Here is a 25,724-nt window from a genome sequence, read left to right on the forward strand (position 1 = left end):
TACAGGTCTCTGCAGCAGAATTGTGCCAGTATGAAACATAAGGATTAATGTCAGGTTGGTTCTTTGTGTTGAGATGGAAGACCTATATCAAAGAACCACAGAATCGTTAAGGTTGGAAAAGATCTCAAGATCATCGAGACCAGCCATTAACCCTGCACTACACCATGTCTTTAAGCACCACATCACTATGGGAAGAGAAAGAAACCCAAACTGGTGGGTCCAGTCAGGGATTATGTGCAGAACTCCTGCGTGTATACGTGTGTGCGAGCGCACAAGATGTGTAGCTGCACGTCCGAGCGCTTTAACAGTGCTGGATGTACCCAGGTCCCAGAGACAAACTTTCCGTAAGCTTCAGGTCCCGATCCCACGCGAAACCGCAACTGCCGCGACCCCTGCCCGCCGGCTCCGGAGCCCATTTCACCCACCCCCCACCCCTGCCGCGGGCCCGCCCGCAGCCGCCCCTCCCGGAGGGGCCGCCCACCCCGCAAGAGGAGTCCGGCGGCGCGGAGCCGCCCGCATCGCCCGCCCGCCCGCTGGCCCGCGGGGCTCCCGGAGCCACGCGCTGGGCTGCCGCCGGTGCTGAGGGCTTGCGGCGCACCGACTTTCGGCGGGGTCGTGGGGCACCCGGAGAAGGGGAGAGCTCGGAAACAATAGCAGTCAATACAAACCAGCACCCGGCGGTGCCTGCCCGGCTGCCGCGCATCGCTTATGCTTGTTCGGGGGGACCCAGCCGCGGCGGCGGATCCCCGCAGGATGACGGGTGATCAGGAGTCCTAAGTCGGCGTTCAGGCGGGCTACCGCAGGCAGCGATGAGCCTCGGCGAGCCGGTGCCGGAGGGGAGCCCGGGGTCCAGGTGACCGCCGGCCCCGCGCCGCCGCCCGCCCGCAGCCCCCGGAGCATCGGGAGCGGCGGGCAGCGCCTGCCGAGAGCGCCTCGCCCAGCCGCAGGTAAGGAGCGGAGCACGGCCACCGCTGCCGGAGCGCGGTCGGGTGCGGGCGGGTTGGGTTTTGGGGTTCCCCGGCGGGACTGCGCGGGAGCGGGACGGCGGCTGGGCTGCCCGTCGGGCGTCCCGCAGCCGGTGTCGCCGTGTGTCAACACCCGCCTTCTGCCCGGGCGCTCCCGTCGCCCGGTCCGGCGGGGACATTCTTCTCTAATGGGAAGCATCTGTCCTCCGGTATGGCAGAAACAACCACGGAGGCGAGGGGGGCGAGGGGGACTACGGCTCCCCGCAGCCCCCTCCGCCCAGCCGCTGCTGGCTCACGGCCCGGGCCGCGCAGCACCGGCCGCGCCCTCCCGCCGAGCGCCCCGNGCGCGGCAGGGCGGCGCGGCGCGAGCTGCTCCGGCGGATCCCGGCGCATCCCGCGGGAGCGGGGCCCGGCCGGGCCGCCCTCTGACACGGGCGGAGCGCGGTCAGTCCCGCCCTTCCCAGCCCCTCACAAGTCACTGCAGCCTCCTCTTCACCTCAGTGAGCATGTCCTGAAAGGGACCTCTCACAAAAGGATTCTAAGTGGGTAGGCTGTTTCGTAGAAGGAATTTTCATTAAGAAGAATATAAGGAAAACAGCACCTGAAAATTCTTAAACAAATTACAAGCTATTTGTCTCATAAAGAATGCTAAACATCCCATTAACTTGACCACAGATATTTTTGAAAACTCTTCATCCCAATGAGTCTCTCCTTTGAACTTTAATAGTTTGCACATGGTAATCTGAGGGAAAAAAATGTGCATCTTGTTGCTTGCAGACCTAAGAAAATCTGAATTTTTTCTACAAGCAAATAACTAATGAAACTGATAATACAAGTGGTACAAGTGAATTCTGTCATTGTCACAGTATTGTGTCAAAGCAGGAATATTAAATGTCTGTTACTAATAGCAGCCTGTGTTCTTGTATGGCTGTAATTTGAAAAGCTTTCAAATTATTCTGTTGCTAGGAATAAGAATAGAAGTGTTTTAAACTCATTTGTCCAGAGTTAGAGTGCTTAATTGGTAATAAGACATTACATAAATTATTTGATTTTCAGAAATTAGTAGTGGTCAAAGTCAGTAACAGTTGTGTTTACTTGTCCATGCTTCTTTAAATGACTCTCCATGGTTCTAGCCATTCGGACTTCAACACACAGTTCCAAAAATGTGAATTTGAGTGTTGGTAGACATACTATAAACTTTTCCTCTGAGGCCTATGCTTATGTTTTTAAACAAATTGTCTAGTTTTGTCATTTCTGATTGGTCATAACACTGTTTGGTTTAGATTGCAATGTTAGAGTGTATCCAACATCACAGAGCAACCCATGGCAAAGGATGACAGAGAATAGATCTATGGCCGACCAATTCTTTCTTTCCCTTTCTCTCTCAATCATTTCCCATATCTATTATGAATGAGAGTCATTGAGCCACATTTTACCCTACCAAACGTTAACAGCCTGTCTAAAAATTAGGCAGCTAGGTGAGGTGAGTTTGCTAATTTGAGACCTAATGAACCTCAGTTGTACTATTTCTAGTTATCTGATGAGGTACATAATTTATATTATTAATCTTCAAGTGATTATTGCTTGGTTTTGGTTTTTTTTCTTTAATTGACTGTAGAGGGAACACTGGCAATTTGCTTGAGCTACATACGTCCCTAAAAGTTTTCTCGTTTTTCTGTGAGATGAGTACTATTCTTGGTGTTCAGAATAAGCCTATAAAATTTATTACCATCGGGAGATGGCATAACTTTTTTAGAATAGTATTTAGTAGAAATGAGTAATGGGGGAAAAATTGACACGGAAGTAGAAAATGACATGGAATTAAGAAAATGGCTTTCCAACTGAAATTGGCCTTGATTGTCTACAGACTTTCTAGACAATGCCAGTAATCACTAGGTATAGAAAGGGTTTAGAATGTATAAAGAGTATACAAAAGTTTAAAAAAATAATAATTTCTTCTTTTTTAGAATAGTATTTAGTAGAAATGAGTAATGGGGGAAAAATTGACACGGAAGTAGAAAATGACATGGAATTAAGAAAATGGCTTTCCAACTGAAATTGGCCTTGATTGTCTACAGACTTTCTAGACAATGCTGGTAATCACTAGGTATAGAAAGGGTTTAGAATATATAAAGAGTATACAAAAGTTTAAAAAATAATAATTTATTCCCATCGGGAGATGGCATAACTTTTTTAGAATAGTATTTAGTAGAAATGAGTGATGGGGGTAAAATTGACACTGAAATAGAAAATGACATAGAATAAAGAAAGTGGCTTTCCAACTGAAATTGGCCTTGATTGTCTACAGACTTTCTAGACAATGCCAGTAATCACTAGGTATAGAAAGGGTTTAGAATATATAAAGAGTATACAAAAGTTTAAAAAATAATAATTTATTCCCTCTTTTCTTCCTCCCTGCCCCGCAACAACGCAGGAGGAGCCAGGCGAGGAGAGGCGACAAGATGGGGGAGCGGGTGGCGGCTGGAGCGCTGTCCGTGGTGCTGGTGCTGGCGCTGCCGCTGGGCGCCCTGGGCTGCCCCCAGCCCTGCGCCTGCTACCTGCCCACCGAGGTCCACTGCACCTTCCGCTCCCTGGCAGCCGTGCCGGCACGCATCCCTAAACACGTGGAAAGAATCAACTTCGGGTTCGTATGGCAGCTCGGGGCAAACAGCTTCGTGTTCCTAATGCGGAAGCCTGGAATGCTTCGCGCACGTGTGGCAAACCAGGGTCTCTGTGTGTACTTCTTAAGTAGAATTGCAGAGATGGGTTCTTACCCATCAGTGTTGTATTTCATACACTACAGCTGCTGGCATGGAGGAATTAGCTTAGTCTTTTTGTTTCAAACAGAAGTTACTATTCTTTTCAAATAAATGTTTATACCACGGTGTGAGTTCTTTTTTGGCAAATAGAATATTTAGTCTTTTAGAATGTATAAAAAAAAAGGTATTTAGTTAACTCTCTATGATGTAACCCAGTAGCATTTTGGAGAACAATGAGATATACTATATCTTAAATGAATACAGTGGAAAGAAATTAGATCTATTGCCTTTGGAGCTGTGGTTATTTGCAGTTTTTTTCAAGCAACTAACCGCAGTAGATGCATATTTTGGGAAGAGATTGCTCAGACTCCAACTCACTGTCGTTGGATCACTCTGCCAGGATATTGCCAACTCACATCTGTCAGATTTTGAGACAAGAAGGCAGGGACTGTTGGTAGGCTTCATATCACAAGAGTATCGTGTTGGGTCATTGTGTGACACAGAACGATGCAAGAGTCGCAGTCCTCTTCTGGTTGGTGTCAGGGTTGCCCGACTACCCATGGTGAACTCACCTCGCCAACCTCAGCGCCTGTAAGCTGCAACTGATCATGCAATGACTGGCAGCAGTGACCTTGGTTAGGGGTTTTTTTTTTGCTTCTCTGTAGTTAAAATTTTTATCCACCAACATTTTATCCACCTAAAGCCTAACTTTATGCTGAAAATGCTCTTATGTGAAGTAAAACTATATTAAAGAAATATGTACTCAGATCCCTAAATTGCTTTTGAAAATGGAATGTAGGCTTCTAAGTTACTAAGGTGTTTGGGTTGGTTTTTTAGTAAAGTAGATTATTTGATACAGTGTTAGCATAAAAACATTTCCTCCCTTTGAATTTCATCACTACAATGGACATTTTCTGAGTTTCTTCCCAGGAAGAAACAGTCTTAACTGTCTATTGTTGCACTTTGACTTTGAAAGAGTGCCTTTATCATATTGTTTTAAGTGCTATGCACTTAAAAGGTGAAGATTATTTTTCTAACTGGTAATTATCCTGGAAAATTTTTTATTTAGACGTGATCATAATTTTTTTGAAGGACTGATTTTGAAATAAGGAATTTGAATAAGACATCTGCTATAGCCTTAGTGGATCTGCAGAATGACTAAAATATTAATACAATGTTATAAACTTTATTAAAACAATGCTTAAACTTTAAGCAAATTAAGGATCTTTAGATAGGTAACATGGTGAAGATCCAAAAGTATTTTATTCATATTTGAAGTATTTTAATTTCATGCTGTGTCTTCCCTTGCTTTCTAGAAAATACCAAGAAATTGGAAAAAAATCTCCAGAATTCCATGCTTAGTTTTAAGACTTCATCCCTAGATTACATAAGACATTGAATTTTCTGTATACATATGAAAAACAGAAATATAGAGCTAGGCCACCAAATGTAACTCTTCCAAACTGGCAAATAAATCCTGATTTGCTTGTCCAAAGCAAAACTGATTCATTTTCAAAGAGTAGATTTTTCTGTGTTTCTTATCTAAGAGGAGTTTCAAGGCTCAAATGATGTAATTGGAAGGTCAATTCCTAGATGTTATGTATTTAGTTAATGCAGCCAATTACATGTTGTAACAGTAAGTGAAGCAGGATGTGACTTACTGCTTCTTGTGCTCTTTGGGAGATAACCCATTTTTAATGTTTACTCTCAAAATCTCTATGTATTTATTGTTAAATGCTGCTTTGGCAGCACTGCAGCTTGTCTAGTTTGCCAGGCTCCATAGCATCATGGTTTGGCCACAGGCCATTAACTTATTTCCATTCTATAAACTGAGCTGCATGGAAAAATATACTGACAACTATTAGAACTTAAACGCTTATTTATTACTTTTACTCCTAATTTATGGCTAAAGTGCCACAAAATGAGTTGAAAGAAATCTGTAGTGTAAACATGAGCTAAGTATGCTTGGGCCTTGTAAGAGTCTTTCAGTAAATTCTGGCCTTTTGACAATGCATTAAGATCCCTCCAGTTTTTCCTGAAAGTTAGGTTACATTAATTTTACATTTGCAGTCCATGACAGTCAGTGAATAAGTTGTAACCATATTTGTGATTATTTTCCCCAGGTTCAACAGTATACAGTCTATATACGAAAACTCCTTTGCAGGACTTACAAAATTGGAATTGCTTATGATACATGGAAATGACATTCAGAATATTCCTAATGGTGCTTTGAAAGATCTTGTGTCTCTACAGGTAATGCTTACGTTTTCCTAAATTTCAAAACTAACTTCCATGAATAACAGAAAAGAAAAATAAGTGTATTTTATAGTGCCTTTTTAGGATTAACATAAGAATTTTCCCCCAAAATACATTTGACATTTATTAACTATGCCTATATCTAACTTGATAATGCCAACTAACACTCAGTTTTATTCTACCTCTGACCAGCATATCATTTTTCAGTGGTGCAAAGGATTTGAATGTGGGAGGAAAAAATTTGTTTGATTGCTATTCTATTTGGATTTAGATAATAAAATTAACCTCTGTTTCTTTTTTTTTTGGTTGATGTTTGTTTTGTTTTTCATGTTTTTTTTTGTTTTGTTTAGGTTTTCAAAATTAGTTACAACAAATTGAAAGCCATAACTGGCCAAACTCTCCAAGGACTTTCAAGCTTAATGAGACTACACATGGACCACAACAGAATTGAGTTTATTCATCCAAATGCTTTTAATGGTTTAACCTCTCTAAGACTTGTCCACCTAGAAGGAAATTTGCTCCAGCAGCTTCACCCCAACACCTTTTCAACATTTATGATCCTAGATTATTTCAAATTGTCAACAGTAAGACATCTCTACCTATCTGAAAATGCTCTTAGGACCTTGCCTGCAGGAATGTTTCAAGGCATGCCACTGCTGGAAAATCTTTACCTTCATGGAAATCCATGGGACTGCGACTGCAGTTTGAAGTGGCTCCTTGAATGGAATGAAGTTTCTGGAGGTAGGAGCATAAGCCACCAGTGTTTATTGAACTCCTAATATTTGGGTTTTTTTCCAGTTCTGTGTGTTGATGGTTTTGTTTTTTCTTAAGTATTATTACCTACATGATGTCTAAGCGCAGTATTAAATTCTGTTACTAGTCAATAAATATATATATTTAAAAACACTGTAAAAAGCAAGCAGTTTGTTTCATTAGATAAAAATACGAATATAAGAGCATAGAAATTAGCCATTACATTTGGAATGATGGAAGTGGTAGTGAGGTTTATAACTGGAAAGGGGTAATAACCTTTTACTGCCTTTTCTTGCACAGCAGTATACTTTTGGCTAAGGGCTGCCAATTGTCCTCAACCAACAAAGCTACTGAAGTTGGTAACAGTGGATTTGGACTTGTTTGTCCAAGGAAGGAAGGAAATCAGGTTACCAAATTCCTGGTTGAGCCCTCTAACATTAGCCCTCTATTAACATTAAGGCTGTAATACGCATTCTTCATGTCCATCCATGTTTCTTCATTGACCACAACTGTTATGATAGAGCAAATGTATTTTAAGTATTTTCAAGTGCTTGCAATGTTTTTATTTTCAGCCATGTGATTTTTGCATAAAATAGCTTGTCTATCTTCATTCAGACTTAGAGATTAAAAAAGTATCACAATGTCTAGGCTGGAATGCTTCTGATTGTATGCAGAAGCAAAAAAAAGAGAGTTTTGTAATGCCTCTGTATCTGTGATGCTCAAAATGAGGAGGGGTTTGAGTATCAGTTTTCAGTTTGGGCATCTCAGTGCAGCAGAGGAACTGGTGTCACGCCAGAGCTACTGCTAAAATATTAAGAGGAAATTAGCATTTAATTGTAACTGAAGATGTCTCAAATGAATGATGGCATCCCAAGGTTTATATAATGACTTTGGAGCATGTATGGTGAATGATGGTGGATCTTGTCATCTTAGAATATATAATTCATTGCAATTTTGCACTTGACTGTAGGACAGTGCTTTTTAAGAATGTGCGATGCTTGAATGAGTAATATAAGTCTTCCTGACTAAACAGATACTTGAGAATCTAAGGGATTGTCATCTAATGGAAATACTGTATTTCACTAGCTTACATTTTGATATTCTCACTTTCTGTTCTTGATCCAAATTGTGTGTGTAATGGGTGTACTTAAGTTTTACTGTAAGTTATAGTAATGAGATACTAGTTGAACATTCCTTCTTTAGTGCAGTGTTGGCTTGCTAGCAGTTTTATTCAGTTAGGTTATCTCTTTATGCTAAAACAGTAGTGATTTTTGGAGGGAGGAATAATTTATCCATGCAATTTTCATGTATGACAGATTTTGTATCTGTATATGACTATAACATTCACTTATTTGGGAATTCTGTCTAGAAAGAGTTATTAAATTTCTTCAGACTGTTGTAGCCACTGCCAAGTTGATTGTGGGCCAGTTTTTCCTTATCTTTGAAACATCCAGTTTGAATCTGCAAGTGACAAACTGCATATATATATATACATATATATATGTATATATATATATATATATGTATGTGTATGTATTTCATTTATAACATTTTCTCAAGAAAATTGATTTTTCAGAGCAGCAAAGCACATATTTTCAATTAAAATAATGGTATGAAAATTTGCTGTACATTTCCCTTTCTCCTGACATTTTGCCTTATAACCCACTGGTATATTGTTCATTCTTTCAAAGATCCCTCATTCTTCAGGATGATACTTATTCCTAAAATAACTGTAATGCATTTTTTTTACTGTGTGGTTTCAAACTGAATACCTAAGGTACATTTGACATTTGAGTGAGCAGAACAATGTAATAAATATATGATTGTTACTTTGCAGACAACAGTCTGCATTGACAGAAGAGAGGAGTCAAGACTGTAATTTCCTGGTCTAGCTCTCCTTCTCTGTTTTAGCTTTTTTTGTATTATTATAAAGTTTGCAGTTGTTTCAGAGGTCAGGGAAGAAGTGGCACTTTATTTTTTTCCTGCTTATAAATAGCTTGTAAGTGCAAGAACTAGTCAGCCCATTTTGGAAGCTACAGTAAAATGTTTTGCGTACTGCCAGTGCTGTTCTTAATCAATAGAGAAAAAATAAAAATCTTCCTGGATTATTTAATGAGGAAGTTCAGCATTTCTCTGGTGAATACTGTATTTTTGAAAGCTGAAAGGTCCCACTCCTCTTCACATTGGATCCACAAGTTAGGCTGTCACTACAAATACAGATGTTTTGACACAGAGTAGTTTGTTACTGATACAAATGTTGCCCTGCACGCTTCGGTTCCTAGGCATTTAATTCAAAGGCAGTGAATCTAAATTTCAGAAGGGTGGAGAATTCAATCCTCTCATTAAAGTCAAAAGACATCATGGTCAGATTGAGAACCGGGTGTTCATTCAGCTGTAAAATAAAGAGGTGCTATTCTATAAGTCTTGCCTTATGTGTCATGTGCCATAATGCACTTCTCATGAAGTTTATTTTGTACTTCTGAGAGTTGTCTAACTCTAGAACTGTTTTGCAGCATATTTATCTCTTGTTGTACCTTTTATTTTCTTTCTTCTTTTTTTTTTATTTTTTGCAGGTGTTTTAAAATGCAAAAAGGACAAAGCCTATGAAGGTGGACAGCTGTGTGCTAAGTGCAGCAGCCCAAAACAACTGCAGAAAGAAGATATTCCAAACTTGAAAGATATTTCCTGTAGGAAGCCTGTCATTCAATCCTCACTGTGGCAAAATAGCAGTACTCAAAATGAGGAAGATGGTGACAGTTATGAACTCCCTCTGGAAGAACTTCAATCCTCGCCATGGAACATTACTCTAAATATGACTGATGAGCATGGCAATATAGTCCACCTGAACTGTGAAATCAAGAAACCGACAGGTTCTACCAAAATTCAGTGGAATCAAATCCAGACTCAGGAGATAGATATAAATGCCACAATTGCACTGGATTTTGAATGTCCAATGAATCGAGAAAACTATGAAAAACTATGGAAGCTTATAGCTTACTACAGTGAAGTACCTGTTAAATTAGAGAGGGAACTTATGCTCACAAAAGAGCCTAAAATAAGCTATCAGTACAGGCAAGGCTCAGATTATGATGCTCTTTACTACACAGGTGTAAAAGCTCAAATACTGGCCGAGCCTTCCTGGGTGATGCAGCCTCTTATAAATATCCAATTAAACAGGCGCCAGAGTACAGGGAAAAAAGTGGTGCTATCTTTTTTTACTGTGTTTTCTCAGACAATTCATACCAAAACCACCAGGCAGCAGAGACACTGGGTAATGATAGAGCAAAACCAGAGCACAAGGACAGCACAGAGTGTGGTGGAAGGGTCAGAGTGTCAGCTGAGCTGCAGTGTGAAAGCTTCTGAGAGCCCCTCCATTCAGTGGCTTTTCCCAGATGGAACTAAACTGCAAGCACCTTTTAATGAGAAAGATAGTAGGTTTTCCATTCTCAGTAGTGGCCAACTAATAATAAAAACAGTGAGTTACACTGATGGAGGTGTGTACCACTGCATTGCCCAAGTGAGAGATGATGTGGATGTAATGGCTTACAGACTTGTTGTGCAGCCTGCAGCTGTTCAGGTAGCTGATTCAGATGTAGTGAGGGTTGAAAAAAATGTTGGAGATCCAATAGCTTTGCCATGCAATGCAATTGCCATCCCAGACCCACAGTTGAGCTGGATTCTTCCAAACAGTCAGGTACTCAGTGATTTATCAAACTCTTCAAAAGGCTATATGCTGCCCAATGGTACTTTGCTTATTCCAAGGAGCCATGTCACTGATAGTGGCCATTACAGATGCGTGGCTGTCAATCAGCTGGGATCAGATCAGATTGCTGTAAGGGTCACAGTAAATAAAATGGTGTCTGACAGGTCATTTAAACGAATCAAACTAAAGAAGCGCCCTGGCTCAAAAGGTTTGTCAAAGACAAGAGGGCGGGTCATAGATGATGAAGAGGGATCAGGAGCAGGAGGGGTGGAGGAGTTCCCACGAAGAAAGAGCCGCCTAAAAGACTGGGAAATACCTTTTAAACAAAAAAGTGACCAAGTGCCAGAGGCTCAAATTAAAAAGGGGAAGAAGGGCAGAAGGAAAATGAAAATCTGGAAAAGTACTGATGGAACCCAAGACAGCAATGTTGCAGAAGGCCGGAGAGTGTTTGAATCTCGAAGGAGAATTAATGTGGCAAGCAAACAGATTAATCCACAGCATTGGGCTGACATTTTGGCAAAGGTCCGTGGGAAGAATCTTCCTAGAACGACAGCTACAACTATATCTGTAACAACTTCACTGTCATCAGTCATGCAGGAAACGACTCCTGCCTCTTATCCCTTAGCCAGCCCTCCGTCCTCAAAGACAGAAGCTGATGTGGTGGATTCCTCTGCTGATGCATCACCTGTGGGTGAAGAGGAGCAATTCTCAGTCACTGTTTCACAGAACACAGAAGTGTTTTCAGTCCAGCCTGTATTAATAAGGTCAGAAACAGAACCATTCTCCAGCCACAGGGCTTCAGAAACACCTGCGAGTTTGGACACTGTAGAAATTGCCTTGTCAGGTCCATATTTGACTCCTGTCTCTGCAACTCCAGAACCGCAAGGGGAGCATCATCTTGATGTCAGGACGGATGATTCAGTTGCCCTTACTGAAGAACCTCTGGCCAAAGAAATTGTGACAAACTTTGCTGATGTTCAGAGCAGTTTATTCACAGTGGAAAACGTAGATAAAACTATATCTTCTATATCTGAAGAAAATTCTGCTTTTGCTGAGCTACCACTTGATGCTACTCTCCTTGCTGAGTCTCAGACTGTGGATCATCATAGCACCTTGGAAAAAAGCTTGAAGTTTAATGAACTGGGCCTAATTAGTGTTGACACCGTAACTCCGGCACCTTCTCAGTTTGATGAGATCATCCTGACAGATTCTGTAGGCACTACTACTGTTCCTTCATCTACTTTTCCATTTGTTAGAGAAAAGAGCAATGATTCAAGATACCAGCGCCAAAAGATAGCCACAAGTCATACAAAAATGGCAGACTTCAGCAACAGTTTTCTAGCTGTCACCCCCATCATGGTTCGGAGTGAAGAAGAAGCTGAAACCCAGAGGAATACAGTGACTCAAGAAAGTGTACCCAGCAGTTATGTAGACAATTCTCAGACAGAGGAACATAGAAACCTGGCTGTTCCAAAACAAAGTCCCATATTCATTTTGCATAGTGCTAATGCTCCTCACAAAACATCAGAGGGTTTAGAAACAGCTTCTTCCATGAGTAGAATGACCACTGTGGCCACCACAACAACTCCATATAGAAAGACCATGCCTTCACGTATTACTCAGCATGGTAGAAAAAGGCCTTATGGGAGAAGGAGAAGACCAAATAGAATCCGACAAAGACCAAAGCCTTTGCCCCGTGTTGTTTTAACCACAGAGGCAATGCCTATAATTACAAGGACACCTGAAATTGAAGCTGTTACCAAAACTTCTTCTGCAACACTTCAAAGTCCTGATCTTAAAAACACCAAAATACAGGCTAGGAAAGAGGAGCATATGGAATCCACTCCTTCCTTAATTCCTGATTTGGGTCTCACAGAAAAAATTACAAAAATCAGCAACATGATCACAACTTTCTCTTTTAGGCCTACTGCTTCTCCACCTGGAGCCAAACCTGTGACACACCCTACTAGCTCTGAAACCCTGGAACTTCCAGTGACTGAACCCATCACAATTTTATCATCATATGCTGTACATGATGCACTTCCCACGAAAGTGTCAAGTGTATCTCTGAAACCAGAGCAAAGTGAAGTGCCAGCATACCACTCATTAGACAATGTCTCTGTGGAGAAGGACACAAAAGCAGATTCTAAAACTGTGGATCAGAAGGCAGAACAATCAAGAACCACCACTTCTCCTGCATATAGGAACAGCTCAATACTATCAACAAAACCAAAATCTCAAGAAGAGCCTAACCTATTTGACTTAGAAGTTGTGGTTAATGAAACAACTGCTGGAACATTCCAGTTGGCATATCCCACTATGAGTGACTTAAGTATTCCTGTTGGCACAGTCAAAGTTTTTAAAGACCTCTCCGTTTCGAAGGAGCCAAGGAAGTCTGCAATATCTACAGAAACACCAGCAAAAGCTGAGCCACCTCAGCAGTATGAGATAATTACTTTATCCTCCTCTTTTAGCACTGCAGAAACTCAGACTTTTCCAGTTAGAGAGACAAAGAAATCTGTTACTTCCCAGGCTAGGACAGAGCCATCTTCCTTGGACAGAAAGGAATCTATATTACAAGTGCTTTATCATTCACAGGCAACTGAAAAGCCTCCTACTACATCCACTGCTTTTATTCCATTTATAAAAATTGTCACTCTTCCCCCTTCAATTTCAAGCACTTCACATCCTTCTCTTCATTATACCACCAAGGAGAGTAATGCCTTTAATCAAGAAAGGTTCCCAGGAGCAAAACAAGTTGGAGCAGGTGGTGACAAAATATTGATGACCTCAAAGCAGAATATTCACCCTACTCCTTCCTCTAACCAGAACAGGATTAGCATACAGTCCAAAGAGCAGCAATTCAATGAGTTGTATAGCAGCAAGTCAAACAACAGTTTACTGCTAAATCCAAATCTTCCCCATCCACCTACTGGAATGATACCAAGCATAAACCAAAGACTACCTGTTGTGCCTCCAAAGCACATTCCAGTAAGAGGCACAATGAAACTTCCCGTAACACAGGGCCCACTTCGCTATTTTATAACACATCAGCCTCTTCACTACACAAACAAACCAGAGATAACAGCGTATGCAGCACATACTATCCAGGACAGAAAAACTTCTGCGTCCCAAAGAGAAACAACTATCCCAACACAAGCTTCTCCATTTCACAAAACAAATCCATTAACCGAAAGCAAGTTCAGTAATCAGGGTCAGAACAGATACAATCTTAATTCAAGATTTTTTGCAAATAACCATCTTCCAGATAACAGAGGCACAGCTGGGAGAATACCAAGTCAAGGGATCCCCTATTACCCCAGTTCCAGAATACCATTCCTTTTCAACAGAACAAGGATATTCCCTCACTTATATATACATCCTAAACCAGATGTTCCTAGTCAACAAGTGCCAAAAGACACAAATGAGAAGAAGGTTGCTCAGGTCTTACCTACTGGGATTACGGTGCAGAAAGCTACAGCAATTCCAGTGCCTCCAATGCCACATGCCACAACGACCACATCACCACGGGTAGTTTTAAAGATCACCCCTCCAGCCTTTCTCTCTCAGCGCACAAAACCACAAATAACCACTACAGTTCACCCTTTTAAAAATGTCCATTATCATCATCAAAAAATCCCATCTGTTCCTTACATGGGAGGCATTATGCCGCACAATTCGACTGTAATTCAGTCTTCAACTAATTTTAGGGTACACGGAGAAAGACCTAAAATTATCACAAAAGCGTCTCAGACCATATCCATCCTTGCTGAAATGGATGCTTTTATGCCTTGTGATGCAGTTGGGGAGCCCAAGCCTTTTATTACTTGGACAAAAGTCTCTACAGGTAAGACAGATAAAAAATGTGTTCTTCCACGTGGTTTGAAGGGGTATTGCACAGAAGTGCAACATGTTCACAGGAGTTGTTCAAAATACTGAAAAATACTTCCTGTCACTTATAATCACTGTAGAGAAAATGATTAATTGCAACTAATCATTACAAGTAATAATAGATTTACAGTGTTTCTTGTAGCAAAAGAAAATCTCTATCATTTAATGAGTTTGTTTTTGAAGAGTAATTTTTGGCTGTGAAAAGCAGCCAACTCTGCTTATTCATAGCAGTTAGAATTTATTACAGCAATACTTGTGAGCATGGGTTTTTTAACATTGCTACCTTAAATATTGATGTGTGTGTCATCTCCATATGCAAAAGGAACAGAAAAGTTACATAAAGACTTAAGAGAGATCCTAAAACAAGGCCTTCAAAAATTTCCACGCTGTCCATGTTTGCAAGCTAGTGGGTAGTTTTGCAATAGAAACAGACTAATTTGTGCTATGGAGAGTGTCAGAAGATGTCATGTGGGCCCTCTGAAGTTGTAATTGGTGTTGAGTAAACCTAAAGTCTCACTTAAGACTTCTTTATTGCAATAATGTACATTTTAAGCCCTTTGACTTTGTCTTTCTTTCCTCTCACCTTCACAGGAGCTCTAATGACAGCCAACAGCAAGTTACAAAGGTTTGAAGTCTGGAAAAATGGTACTCTCCTTATCCGAAATGCCCAGCTTCAGGATCGTGGGCAGTATTTATGCACAGCTCAGAACCTGCATGGCGAAGATAAAATGATTGTTGTGCTCACAGTTGTAGCCCACCAGCCCAAAATTTTACTTTCTCGCTATCGAGATGTCACGGTCTACTTTGGAGAGACCATAGCAATGGAGTGTCAGGCTAGTGGGTCTCCAAGCCCATTAATTTCATGGATTTTCCCAGATAGGAAGATTTTGCAGGCGGTCACAACCACAGAAAGCAGGATAATGCTCCATGAAAATCGAACCTTGTCTATCAAGCAAGCAACTTTTTCAGACCGAGGAGTTTACAAATGTGTAGCAAGCAATGCTGCAGGAGCTGACAGCATTGCAGTAAGGCTGCACATTGCAGCCTTACCCCCCATCATCCAGCAAGAAAAGCAAGAGAACATTTCCCTGCCCCTTGGTAGCAGTATTAACATCCACTGCACTGCCAAAGCAGCACCTGCTCCCACCATCCGCTGGGTGGTCTTTGATGGCACGCAAATCCGACCTTCTCAGTTTGTCAATGGGAATTTATTTGTTTTTCCTAATGGAACTCTTTACATTCGCAATGTCTCCCCCAAGGACAGTGGGACCTATGAGTGCATTGCTGCTAACATGGTGGGAGCTGCCAGGAGAACAGTACAACTCCATGTGAAGAAGCACGCATCTAATGCTAAGATCACTGGGAGCTCTCCTCAGAGAACAGATGTAACATACGGTGGCATCCTGCATTTGGACTGTAGTGCTTCTGGTGACCCTTGGCCTCGGATATTGTGGAGGTTGCCTTCCAAAAGGATGATTGATTCCCTTCACAGGTAAATTACTATTTGGGGTGTCGCAGATAAATTGCAGTTTAGATGAACTTAGAGAGAAGCACACTCATATGTACAAGTTTCATTCCTGACTTCTGTGGGTTTTGAATGATCCTCCCAATCCTTGAGAAGGAATTTAAAATTATATCAAAAGCCATATCTTAGAATAATTTTCTTGAAAGCAGTATTACTCTTGAAAAGTTAACTTCAAGTTTTTAGGATAAGCTGTCACTGTTTTTCTTTTGCAGCCACTTGTAAGCATATAAAAACTCCAGATATACAGCTTGTGTACTGGTTGTTCCAATGTGCTTAGTCTGAATTAATATTGCACAGGTGGCTGCTTTTCCCCGGGAGAAAAGGGATCATTGAAGTTTATCTCTTAGGCAAATCATTACACACAAGTAAATACAGGGCAAATAAATCGACTTATAATTACTTAAACAAACACAATCATTTTAACATCATGTATAAACAAATGTTACCACCCAATAAGGTCTGTGCAAACCTGGTTGTATATAAATGCCTAAAACAATCGGTTCTCCAATGTTTGCTATATCAAGTAAAATATCACTTCTACAAACCTACAATAACTGTCCTAACAGTTGGCTGAAAACAAATTTCGGTGCTATAAATTATTCATAGTTCACTTTAGAGAACTATAAAGAGATGAGAAATGCACTGTAATTAAAACGCATAATTGGGAACAACTTTCTTCACAGCTGAACATAGTCATATTTTTTTTTTATACTGACAAAAAATATATTTAGGTAACCTGTATTGCACAAAATATATAGCACAAAATCCAGATTGCATTTTATGCCTCATAATGCTAGCAAAAAATTACTGTGTTTCTCTTTTATTTTCCATCATGATCTTTATGTGGGCTGCTTTTCAAATAATGGAGATCTCCTCTGAGGAGAAAACTAGCTACCAAGGAAACTGGTTTTGACCACAATACCCCAATTCCATAGTGAAGTGGAAAGGAATAGTAGTTTTTTTTGCATGCTGGAATTTTTTTTCCCCTTACTTCAAAGCATAGCAACATTTTGCTTCTTTGTGACTCTTCTGAAGGTTTAATATTTATACCCAATGCCAGAGGAAGTTCCTCATCTTTATTTGTTTTCAGCTGAAAACCCAGGTGCCAGACTCCATTATGGTCCATATAGTCTTGTGTGGATTATATAATTCAGAGATCTCATGTTTCAATGTTATAGAATAATGTACAAGTAGTCAGAAGAGTCAAAACTACCATAATTTGTTATTTAGTGGATGTTTAATGGTCAAAAAGAGCATTAAAGTTCATTAAATGCAACAGAATTACTTGATTACAAGTGAGTAGAATTATTTTTTCCCATTTGCTTTTTGGTGGTGAATATCCTGGAAATTGCTGACCATTTAATTATTTAACAATAGCAATTTTCCTTTCCTATTTTCTTTTTTCTTTTAATACTGTTGAGTTGTTATTCCCACACAGATTTCTCTCAGTAGTTGATACCCAAAATGTGATTTTGTATCTCATGTTAGGTTCTTTTTTCTTTTCTTACAGCACTTTGGAGACTAGAATCAAAGTATTCAGCAATGGGACTTTGGTTGTTCATTCAGTTACAGACAAAGATGCAGGAGACTACTTGTGTGTGGCCCGCAATAAGATAGGGGACGACTACGTGGTCCTCAAAGTGAACGTGATGATGAAACCAGCAAAAATAGAACATAAGAATGAGAATAATCACAAGGTCAAGTATGGAGGGGACCTGAAAGTTGATTGTGTAGCCACAGGTCTGCCAAACCCAGAGATCTCCTGGGGTCTTCCAGATGGCAGCATGATCAATACTTTCATGCAGTCGGATGACAGCGGCAGCCGGACGAAGCGATATGTGGTCTTTGATAATGGAACCCTGTATTTCAATGATGTTGGACTGAGAGAGGAAGGGGACTACACCTGCTATGCTGAAAACCAGATTGGGAAGGATGAAATGAAAGTGCGGGTCAAAGTGGTGGCAGAGCCTGCAACCATCAGGAACAAAACATATATCACTATTAATGTACCTTATGGCGATGTTGTCACAGTAGCATGCGAAGCCAAAGGAGAACCCACTCCCAAAGTGACCTGGCTTTCCCCAACCAACAGGCCTATTCCTGCCCTGTCTGACAAATACCAGATATATAGAGATGGCACCCTCCTCATCCAAAAGGCCCAAAGATCTGACAGTGGTAACTATACTTGTGTAGCACGGAACAGTGCTGGAGAAGATCGGAAGATAGTTTGGATCCATGTTGACGTTCAGCCTCCCAGAATCAATGGTCATCTCAGTGCAATAACATCTGTGAGGGAGACAGCCATCAGAGACAGCCGGAAACTTATTGACTGCAAAGCTGAGGGCATCCCTGCTCCTCGCGTCCTATGGGCTTTTCCAGAAGGAGTAATCTTACCAGCTCCCTACTATGGGAACAGGATCACTGTGCATCGCAATGGTACGTTGGACATCAGAGGGGTGCGACAGACAGACGCCGTGCAGCTCGTGTGCATTGGGCGGAATGAAGGTGGGGAGGCGAGACTGCTTGTGCAGCTCCTCATCACAGACCATTTGGAGAAACCCTCCTTCAGAGACCCTGTCAGTGAAAGGATCACTGCCATTGCTGGGCACAGCATCAATCTGAACTGCTCAGTCCAGGGGAACCCCAAACCCAGCACAAGCTGGATCCTTCCCAATGGCTCTGAAGTGCTGAGTGGCAGTCGCCTGCACAGATTTTACCATAAGAGGGATGGGATCTTACACATCAGCAGCTTATCTGCTGGGGATGCTGGGACCTACCGCTGTACAGCCAGAAACCAGGGCGGTTATGTGGAACGAGTAGTCTTCCTGAAGGTGGGACTCAGGCCAGAAATTAGCAACCAGTACAACAACCTGGTGAGCATCATCAATGGAGAAACTCTGCAGCTTCACTGCATCACCCAGGCAAACCACCGGGCGCAGATCTCTTGGACACTGCCCAATGGTATGGTTATGGATGCCCCCCAGGCTGTGGGTCGCTTTTCCCTGATGGAGAATGGCTCATTGACAGTGCGTGAGGCTTCTGTATTTGACAGGGGCACTTACCTGTGCAAAGTGTCAACAGAGTATGGCACTTCTGTTATGACTGTGCCTGTCATTGTGATCGCCTATCCTCCTCGGATCACCAGTGAGCCAGCACCTGTCATTTATGCCAGACCTGGAAATTCAGTTAAACTGAACTGCATGGCCATTGGGATTCCCAAAGCAGAAATAACATGGGAGCTTCCAGATAAATCACATCTGACAACAGGAGCTCAATCCCGTCTGTATGGAAACAAATTCCTCCATCCTCAGGGGTCGTTAGTCATCCAGCAGTCCACTCAAAGGGATTCAGGCTTCTATAAATGCACTGCTAAAAATATACTAGGCAGTGATTCTAAAACAACCTACATACACATATTCTAACATTAAAACAAGTGCCTTTGACTGGATACTGGTGTTCAAGTCACTGCCAAATGAGTGCAATGAGGAAAGCACTGCTTGCAACAGTGGCTAACAAGAGGAGAAAAAAGAAATAATCTGCATTTCTTTTGTACTCAGTATGGTAGTAAGTCTGGAACTGAGAAGACTAACATGTTGGAAAAGGTCTTCAAATTGTTAAGACAGTGTAATGTGGTTTTTCATGCTATCCAATAGCATCTGAGACCTAAAGAACTCTATTGTCAATAGTCCAAAGCTATTTCTAGTTCTAACAAGCACCTTAAAAGTACCAAAGAAGTATTAACTGTTAATAAGTGAGCTGCAGTGATAGAAGTACTTTAGTAAAACATAATTTTCTTTATACTCTGCAGCGCCTTTTTATAATCTAGGCTTATAGAATATGATTATTAACCTTTCTGTTCATGCTTCTATCAGCTCTTCAAAATCAAAGACTAAATTAGCAAATAAGAGTGATCTATTTTAATAAAAATACATGCAGAGATTAGCTACCTTAACATACGAACATACATTTGCCAGCTACTAAGGATGCTATGGTCAATTAATTCATTATATATTTTATATATATTTTTTAATCTGACTATGAGACTGGAAAGAGTAACAATGAAATTGGTCTCATTTTATAAATTATTGGTCTTTACAAGACTCTGATACATTACAGTGTTTTATAATATTAAGGTCAATATACTGTACATTTTATAATAAAAAAATATTTTCCAAAGAACGTATTCATTGGTTTTCTTTCTTCTTTCAGAAAATAAGGAACTCCAAACAGTGGGAGTATGGAATTAGGTCAAAAAATCTGAAGTAATTTAGTGTTATATATACTTGTATTTGACCCAATTTCTATTTGATTCATTTATAGATGTTTTAGGGAACACAAATTAGAATAATTGTTTATCTTTTAAAAAGTGATTTATTAATATAAATGTATTAATATTTCAGCATATATTTGCAATGTTAATACTTTTTTCTGCAGTCAAGGATTGTTTACTGAATAATGTCCATAATTTTATGAATATTTACCTCTTGTGCTTTAGAAATATTTGCTACAAGGTGCTGAATATGCCCATGTTTCAACAAAGTATAACAATCAGAATTTTGGAAATCTTAACTTACCTCTAAACATGTGGATTCTCTCAGATATTCATGAATTCTTAAAGTTCTGCTTGTTCATAAAACCTATGCACATGTTTTAGAATGTGGTTAGAATAAAACTTTGTTTTCTCTGTTGATCAAAACATGTCAGTATGGTAAAGTGTTTTGATAACATTTACATATTGCAAAAGCTGAAAACAAAGATTTCCTACCCACAAGTTTGGAAAGTAGTAAGCTCTTGCAAAATGTATGCTTATCATAATGGCAAACAGAACTGAGCTACTTAAAGTAAAAGGTATTTTATTAGAACAAGAATATAGAAATTAAAGAGAAAGGCATTACTAAAGATACAAGGGGTACAATTTTATAAAACTTACTTTTTAAAAAATCAGGGCAGGCTAAAAATCTGTGGTTTGTGCACAACCTCATTAAAGTTGTGGATATGTTGCCTGATTTGACTCAGTTATGTCTTAGTTTCTTTTTTATGGTTGAAACCCTTGGGCCTTAAATCACCAAACAGTGCTCAAGAGGAAGCATGTCCCTAAATACCTGACAGGGATGTAGCTGCTTGTGAGAGCAGTTAATGAAGAAAGAAAAGAAGCCTTTAAGGTTTTTTAACTAGATTGCCCATGTGGTACTTCCTAATCTGGCTGTTTTCCTTGAACATATCACATACATCTTTAGATCCTTTACTTTTATAGTAGTTTTCCAATTTGGAAAACGGTCATACAATATTTAATAATAATAATACATCTTGTAAAAGAGTCTGAAGTCAGCATTTGGCATTGTAGTAGGAGTCAAGCACTTTTAATCATTTGTCCAGCCTTCACTTAACAGTTATAGGAATTTAGAGATATTCTTGGGTGCTGAATTACTTCTGTATATTTCTATTAAGTAGATTTCCTTTTATGTTACGGGAAGAAAACAGAATCCAAACCCAAATTCAAACATTTGATCTTTTAGGATCAAACAAAGCATCAGATCATGTTTTATTCCTCAGTCCAGAATTTTCACAGCTGCCAATGGAAGTTTTGGAAGCTTAGAAATTAAAGATTTGGCTCTAGGCATTTTCTTAAGTCAAAACTTGCATGCTTGCAAAATTCCTTCAAAAGGGGACATAACATTTTTTAATGTGTTATAATTTCCATTATGTTTGCCTGTACCCCTTTTATGAAAATATACTCCCAATGAGAGACCTATAAAATACAATTTTCTTCCAAAATAAATGTAGCCACTACTTAAAAACATCAAGTGAATGCTTTTTACACTCAAGCAGTGTTGGGCCATACATTGTGTTGGTCATATTCTTTCTGTGCTGATATGCCTGTTGTCCAGGGTATCTATCTTGAGTCCCTTTTGTAGAAATAAAGACGTTCAGAGGGAAACCAAGTCTGTTCTAGGACTTACATTCATGGGCCTGAATCTGTGTGTCATTCTATGTGCTGAATCGTCCATCAAATGAAGACAGTTGTAGGACACTGAATTTAAATAATAATTTATTCCTTTATTGCTAGGTAATTATCTGCAAGTTGTGTTAAATAAATCAATGACAAATTCACATCACTTCAAGGATGCAACTATTTCATTCATTTTTTTTCTTCAAAAGTCTTCATTCCTTTTTCAGACCAAGCAGGACCCATGCATTCAAAGGCAATGTAGTTTGTTCTTTTCTGATTTGGGGAATGCTGGGAAATTAAGTGTTTGCTTATGGTTTGAGAAGGTTTCTAAGTTTTTACTTGATCAATCAAAGTAGGTTCTGGATAGTTTCCATGGAAAGGAAAAACATTTCTTGCTTTTGCTTTGTAAATGGAGAAGAAAGATTTGTTTGTCTTCTATTTGGAGAAGCAGAATAACAAGGTGACTAATTACAACTGTGCAGATTGAAAATTACTGCAGTTGTAGAAACATTTTTTGCAACGGCCTTCACAAAAAGAGATTTCACTGTGACCATATCCAGAACACAACTAGCAATTAGTAACAGAAATGGATGTAGGAATATAGACCAAAAAAACAATAAACAGGGAATTTACTAGGATATTCATGTCTAGATCGGATAAAATTCCTAAAACACTATTGAGTTCACTTGCATGTTTTAGTGATTATCTTCAAAAGCTTGTGAAGTTCAATTGTGGTACAAAAAGACTGGAAAAAAACCCCAAAGCTGTAGTTGAGAAAATATCTATCAGTAAATCTGTGCTATTAAGAGAGGTACTTTGTTTAGCTCATTACTAAACAATCAGCTTAGGAGCTGTAGAACAACAGTGATAGGAAGCAGCTGCTCTGCATGTTTCTGTAACAAACCATGTAACAACAATCTAGTTACCTTCTCACACAAGTAGTTAGTCCAGAGTATGGAAAGAGAGTATTGATATACTATAGCAGATTTTTTTTTTTTTCACAGCCATATGGGATGTCCTCATGTCCAAACTAAAGAAATGTTATGTATCTTATATAATGTGGGAAGCTTGATGTTGCAGTGAAGTAATGAGTAACTGCTTCTCATTTAGGAGAACATCTCAGCTGAATCCAGCTTAGGTCTGGTGACTTCCCACATTAATTAATAGTTGTCAGGTATAGAGAAGACATTTTAAAAACATGTAAATATTATGAAATCTAAAAATATTAAAGTACCTAGGACCAAGTTGCAATTCTGAGGGATCTTTCTAGATGGGCGAAATTATGGGAACTAAAAAATAATCACTCCCCCCCCCACCAAGAAATACAAATGTAAGAATTATATTCAAAAGAAAGACAATGAATATACATACAGTAAACAGTGAAGAAGATGTAGGAGTTCCATAAGTTAACAATGTGACATTCCAAACAGAGCCTTATCGCTCTGAAATCTATTCAAGAGGGCAGTGTGAATGAACATAGTGGACATACTCTTTTTGCAGTCAGGCTCAAATACAAATAAATTGGAAATCATCAAAGGAAATTATTTAGAAAAGATAACCTGTAAGGCTAATTGAAATTAGATGAGCTTGTTCTGCCTAAGAAAAAAAAAAGACCAAATATTAAGTACAACAGTTAAAAAATGTGTAGTCCTTATGGAAACGGTCATGAGTTGTTTTTCAGGTTCACTGTGGTTAGTATGAGAAACTTACTCTGGGCAAGCTCTAGGCTAGATATAAGAAACTGTAAGAACAGTTGAACAATGTGTTATTTTTCTTGAGAAAGTTTTGATATTCCTATCTTTGGGGACAGTTAAAAAAGTTTAGTCTGATAACTGAAACAGGTAATCAACATCCTTGTCCAAGAAACTGAGGAGTCTTGAGGTTTCTTTATATTTACTGGGGGGTTTATTAATTTGTTTGGGGTTTCATTACATTCCTATCTTTCCTAGATTTTCCCATTAGTTAGATGCATTTGTAAAAGATTTTTTTGCTAGCTTTAGTTTGGGCTTGTGATTTTTATCTACATAATCATGATGATAATCTATGGGGTTGTTAACAATTTAGTACATAACAGATATGGGAACATGACAAATAGGTCCACTGTGACCACACCTTTATGATGGAAATCTCGTGGAGATATTTCTAGAAGCAGTTATGTCGTCTGATCTTTTTCTCATTCAAATAGTTTGGTTTACAAAGGCATCTCACACTACATCATTCACAAGCTTGCCCAGAGCAGAAATAAGGAACTGCAAGGACTTTATGTATTTCCTTTACCTAACCTGGGTGTTATTTATCTGCATGTTTTCAAAAATGCATTTGCAATCTATCAATGCAGCCAGCTACCATGAAAATATCCTAAAAGCTGTACAAGCATATGTATAGCTTTTAATATCATTTCCTCTCTTTTATTGTTTGCAAATTGACCACAGCAGGTTTTGAATTATAAAAGGCAGAGTAAATCCTCACAGAGAACATTTAACACTCCATTAATCATCCCTCAGTCATGTTTCCTGAAAAGGATGATAAGACAGAAGCCACTGCACACAGTGGGGAAGCACATGAAGTAGATTGTGGCAGATTATCATCCTGCAGAAGCAACAGTGGTTTGTTAGAGCTGTTGCAATTTCTTGATGTATAAAGTTAAAAATTTGTTTGCCCTGAAGGTGTGTATACTTTTTGCAGCTATTTCTGTTGACCTAAGAAAATATACTGTTTTTTCCCTGAAAACCTTTTCTTGCTGGTTCAGTCCAGTAACACCAGCATGGAGCAGTTAGTTAGCAGAAATGCTAGTGAATTTTGTAATAATCTGAGTTAGAATCTCACCTGCCATAAACCAGTTGAGCCTGGCTCAAGAGCCACCCAAAATATTCACCTGTTCTGTGAGCATCCCCACCTTTTTGCTTGGAAGGAGGTTGAGTTTCCTAGGTGATGCATTAGTGAGTGAAAGAGAGTGCAAGAAAAGAGGCAGTGTAGTAATTGAGAGCACTTATATTTTCAAGATATTAGGACATAGGAAGTTCTGAGCCTCTGCTTACTCTTCAATAAGCAAATTCTTCTTTGCCTGGGAGGTAGACCTCTCATTTCTTTCCCATATAGAAGACCCACTGCTACTCTTCATATATGGTGAGAGTGATGCTTTTGACACATGGGATAATGCAACAAGAAAGATGCTATCACATTGGACTGTGAATGTTATGAGCTGAACTGCAGCTGTGTACCACCTACTAAGCACTTCTTTGAATGTGGGACCTCCACAAAGGGAAATGCATGTTGGCAGCAGTACTGCTGCTTCTTCCCTTCTCCATGACCCCATTCATCAAGCACAGCTGGCCATTATATCAAAGAATTCACAGACCGGCCACGCATGATGTGCCAGATCACTGAGTGGTTAAGAGGCATAAATATATCATGTCTCACAGCTGCCAGGACTGGAGATGGCAGCCAGCAGTCTCGACAAGTGAGGGGTAGAATGACATGAGATGGATAGTCAAATTATAAAATTAAAAGAACAAGTTGTGCTATCACACCTAAGTACCTCCTGTATCATTCAAAGCACACCTGATACCATATGTATGTTCCATAATGCTTGAATTAACAACACATGTATGGGTTTCCCTGTTACCTTTATTCCCAGTGTTAGTTAAAAAATAAGACTCTGAAGCAAGACTAGATTTTTTTTCCTTGCTTCTGCCACAAAGGGTCAATGGATTGAGCTGCTGTACTCGCCTACTAAGAATTGCTCTGTGCTTTTATGGGCTTCTTTGGAATATTACAATAGCAGACAAAATTAGGAACATTTTAATAAAACCCTATTTACTAACCTGGGAAAAAAACCCTGGTAGTCATGGATGACAAATGCATGCAGCTCCTATGAAGATAGCAAACCAAACATCTCTCTGAAATCAGTGGGAAAGTTCCT

The 25,724-nt window shown here is 39.8% G+C and overlaps 1 protein-coding gene across 1 annotated transcript; it reads left to right on the top strand.

Moving 5' to 3' along the window:
* The first annotated feature begins 529 nt into the window (after positions 1-529).
* Positions 530-20,150, top strand: MXRA5 (matrix remodeling associated 5). Its single transcript, XM_039714507.1, has 7 exons — positions 530-947; positions 3,400-3,609; positions 5,848-5,977; positions 6,331-6,721; positions 9,307-14,283; positions 14,919-15,819; positions 17,363-20,150. The coding sequence occupies exons 2-7, from the start codon at positions 3,428-3,430 to the stop codon at positions 19,272-19,274; spliced, it is 8,493 nt and encodes a 2,830-aa protein (XP_039570441.1). The 5' UTR covers positions 530-947; positions 3,400-3,427; the 3' UTR covers positions 19,275-20,150.
* Positions 20,151-25,724: the final 5,574 nt, after the last annotated feature.

The sequence above is a fragment of the Passer montanus genome, unplaced genomic scaffold (genome assembly GCF_014805655.1).
Source record: "Passer montanus isolate IOZ18808 unplaced genomic scaffold, ASM1480565v1 scaffold3, whole genome shotgun sequence".
Lineage (NCBI taxonomy): Eukaryota > Metazoa > Chordata > Aves > Passeriformes > Passeridae > Passer > Passer montanus.

Coding starts and splice junctions, on each gene's coding strand:
- MXRA5 (XM_039714507.1), top strand. CDS start 3,428: ATGGGGGAGCGGGTGGCGGCTGGAGCGCTGTCCGTGGTGCTGGTGCTG. Junction 3,610..5,847: donor GTGGAAAGAATCAACTTCGG/GTTCGTATGGCA, acceptor TATTTTCCCCAG/GTTCAACAGTATACAGTCTA. Junction 5,978..6,330: donor AAGATCTTGTGTCTCTACAG/GTAATGCTTACG, acceptor TGTTTTGTTTAG/GTTTTCAAAATTAGTTACAA.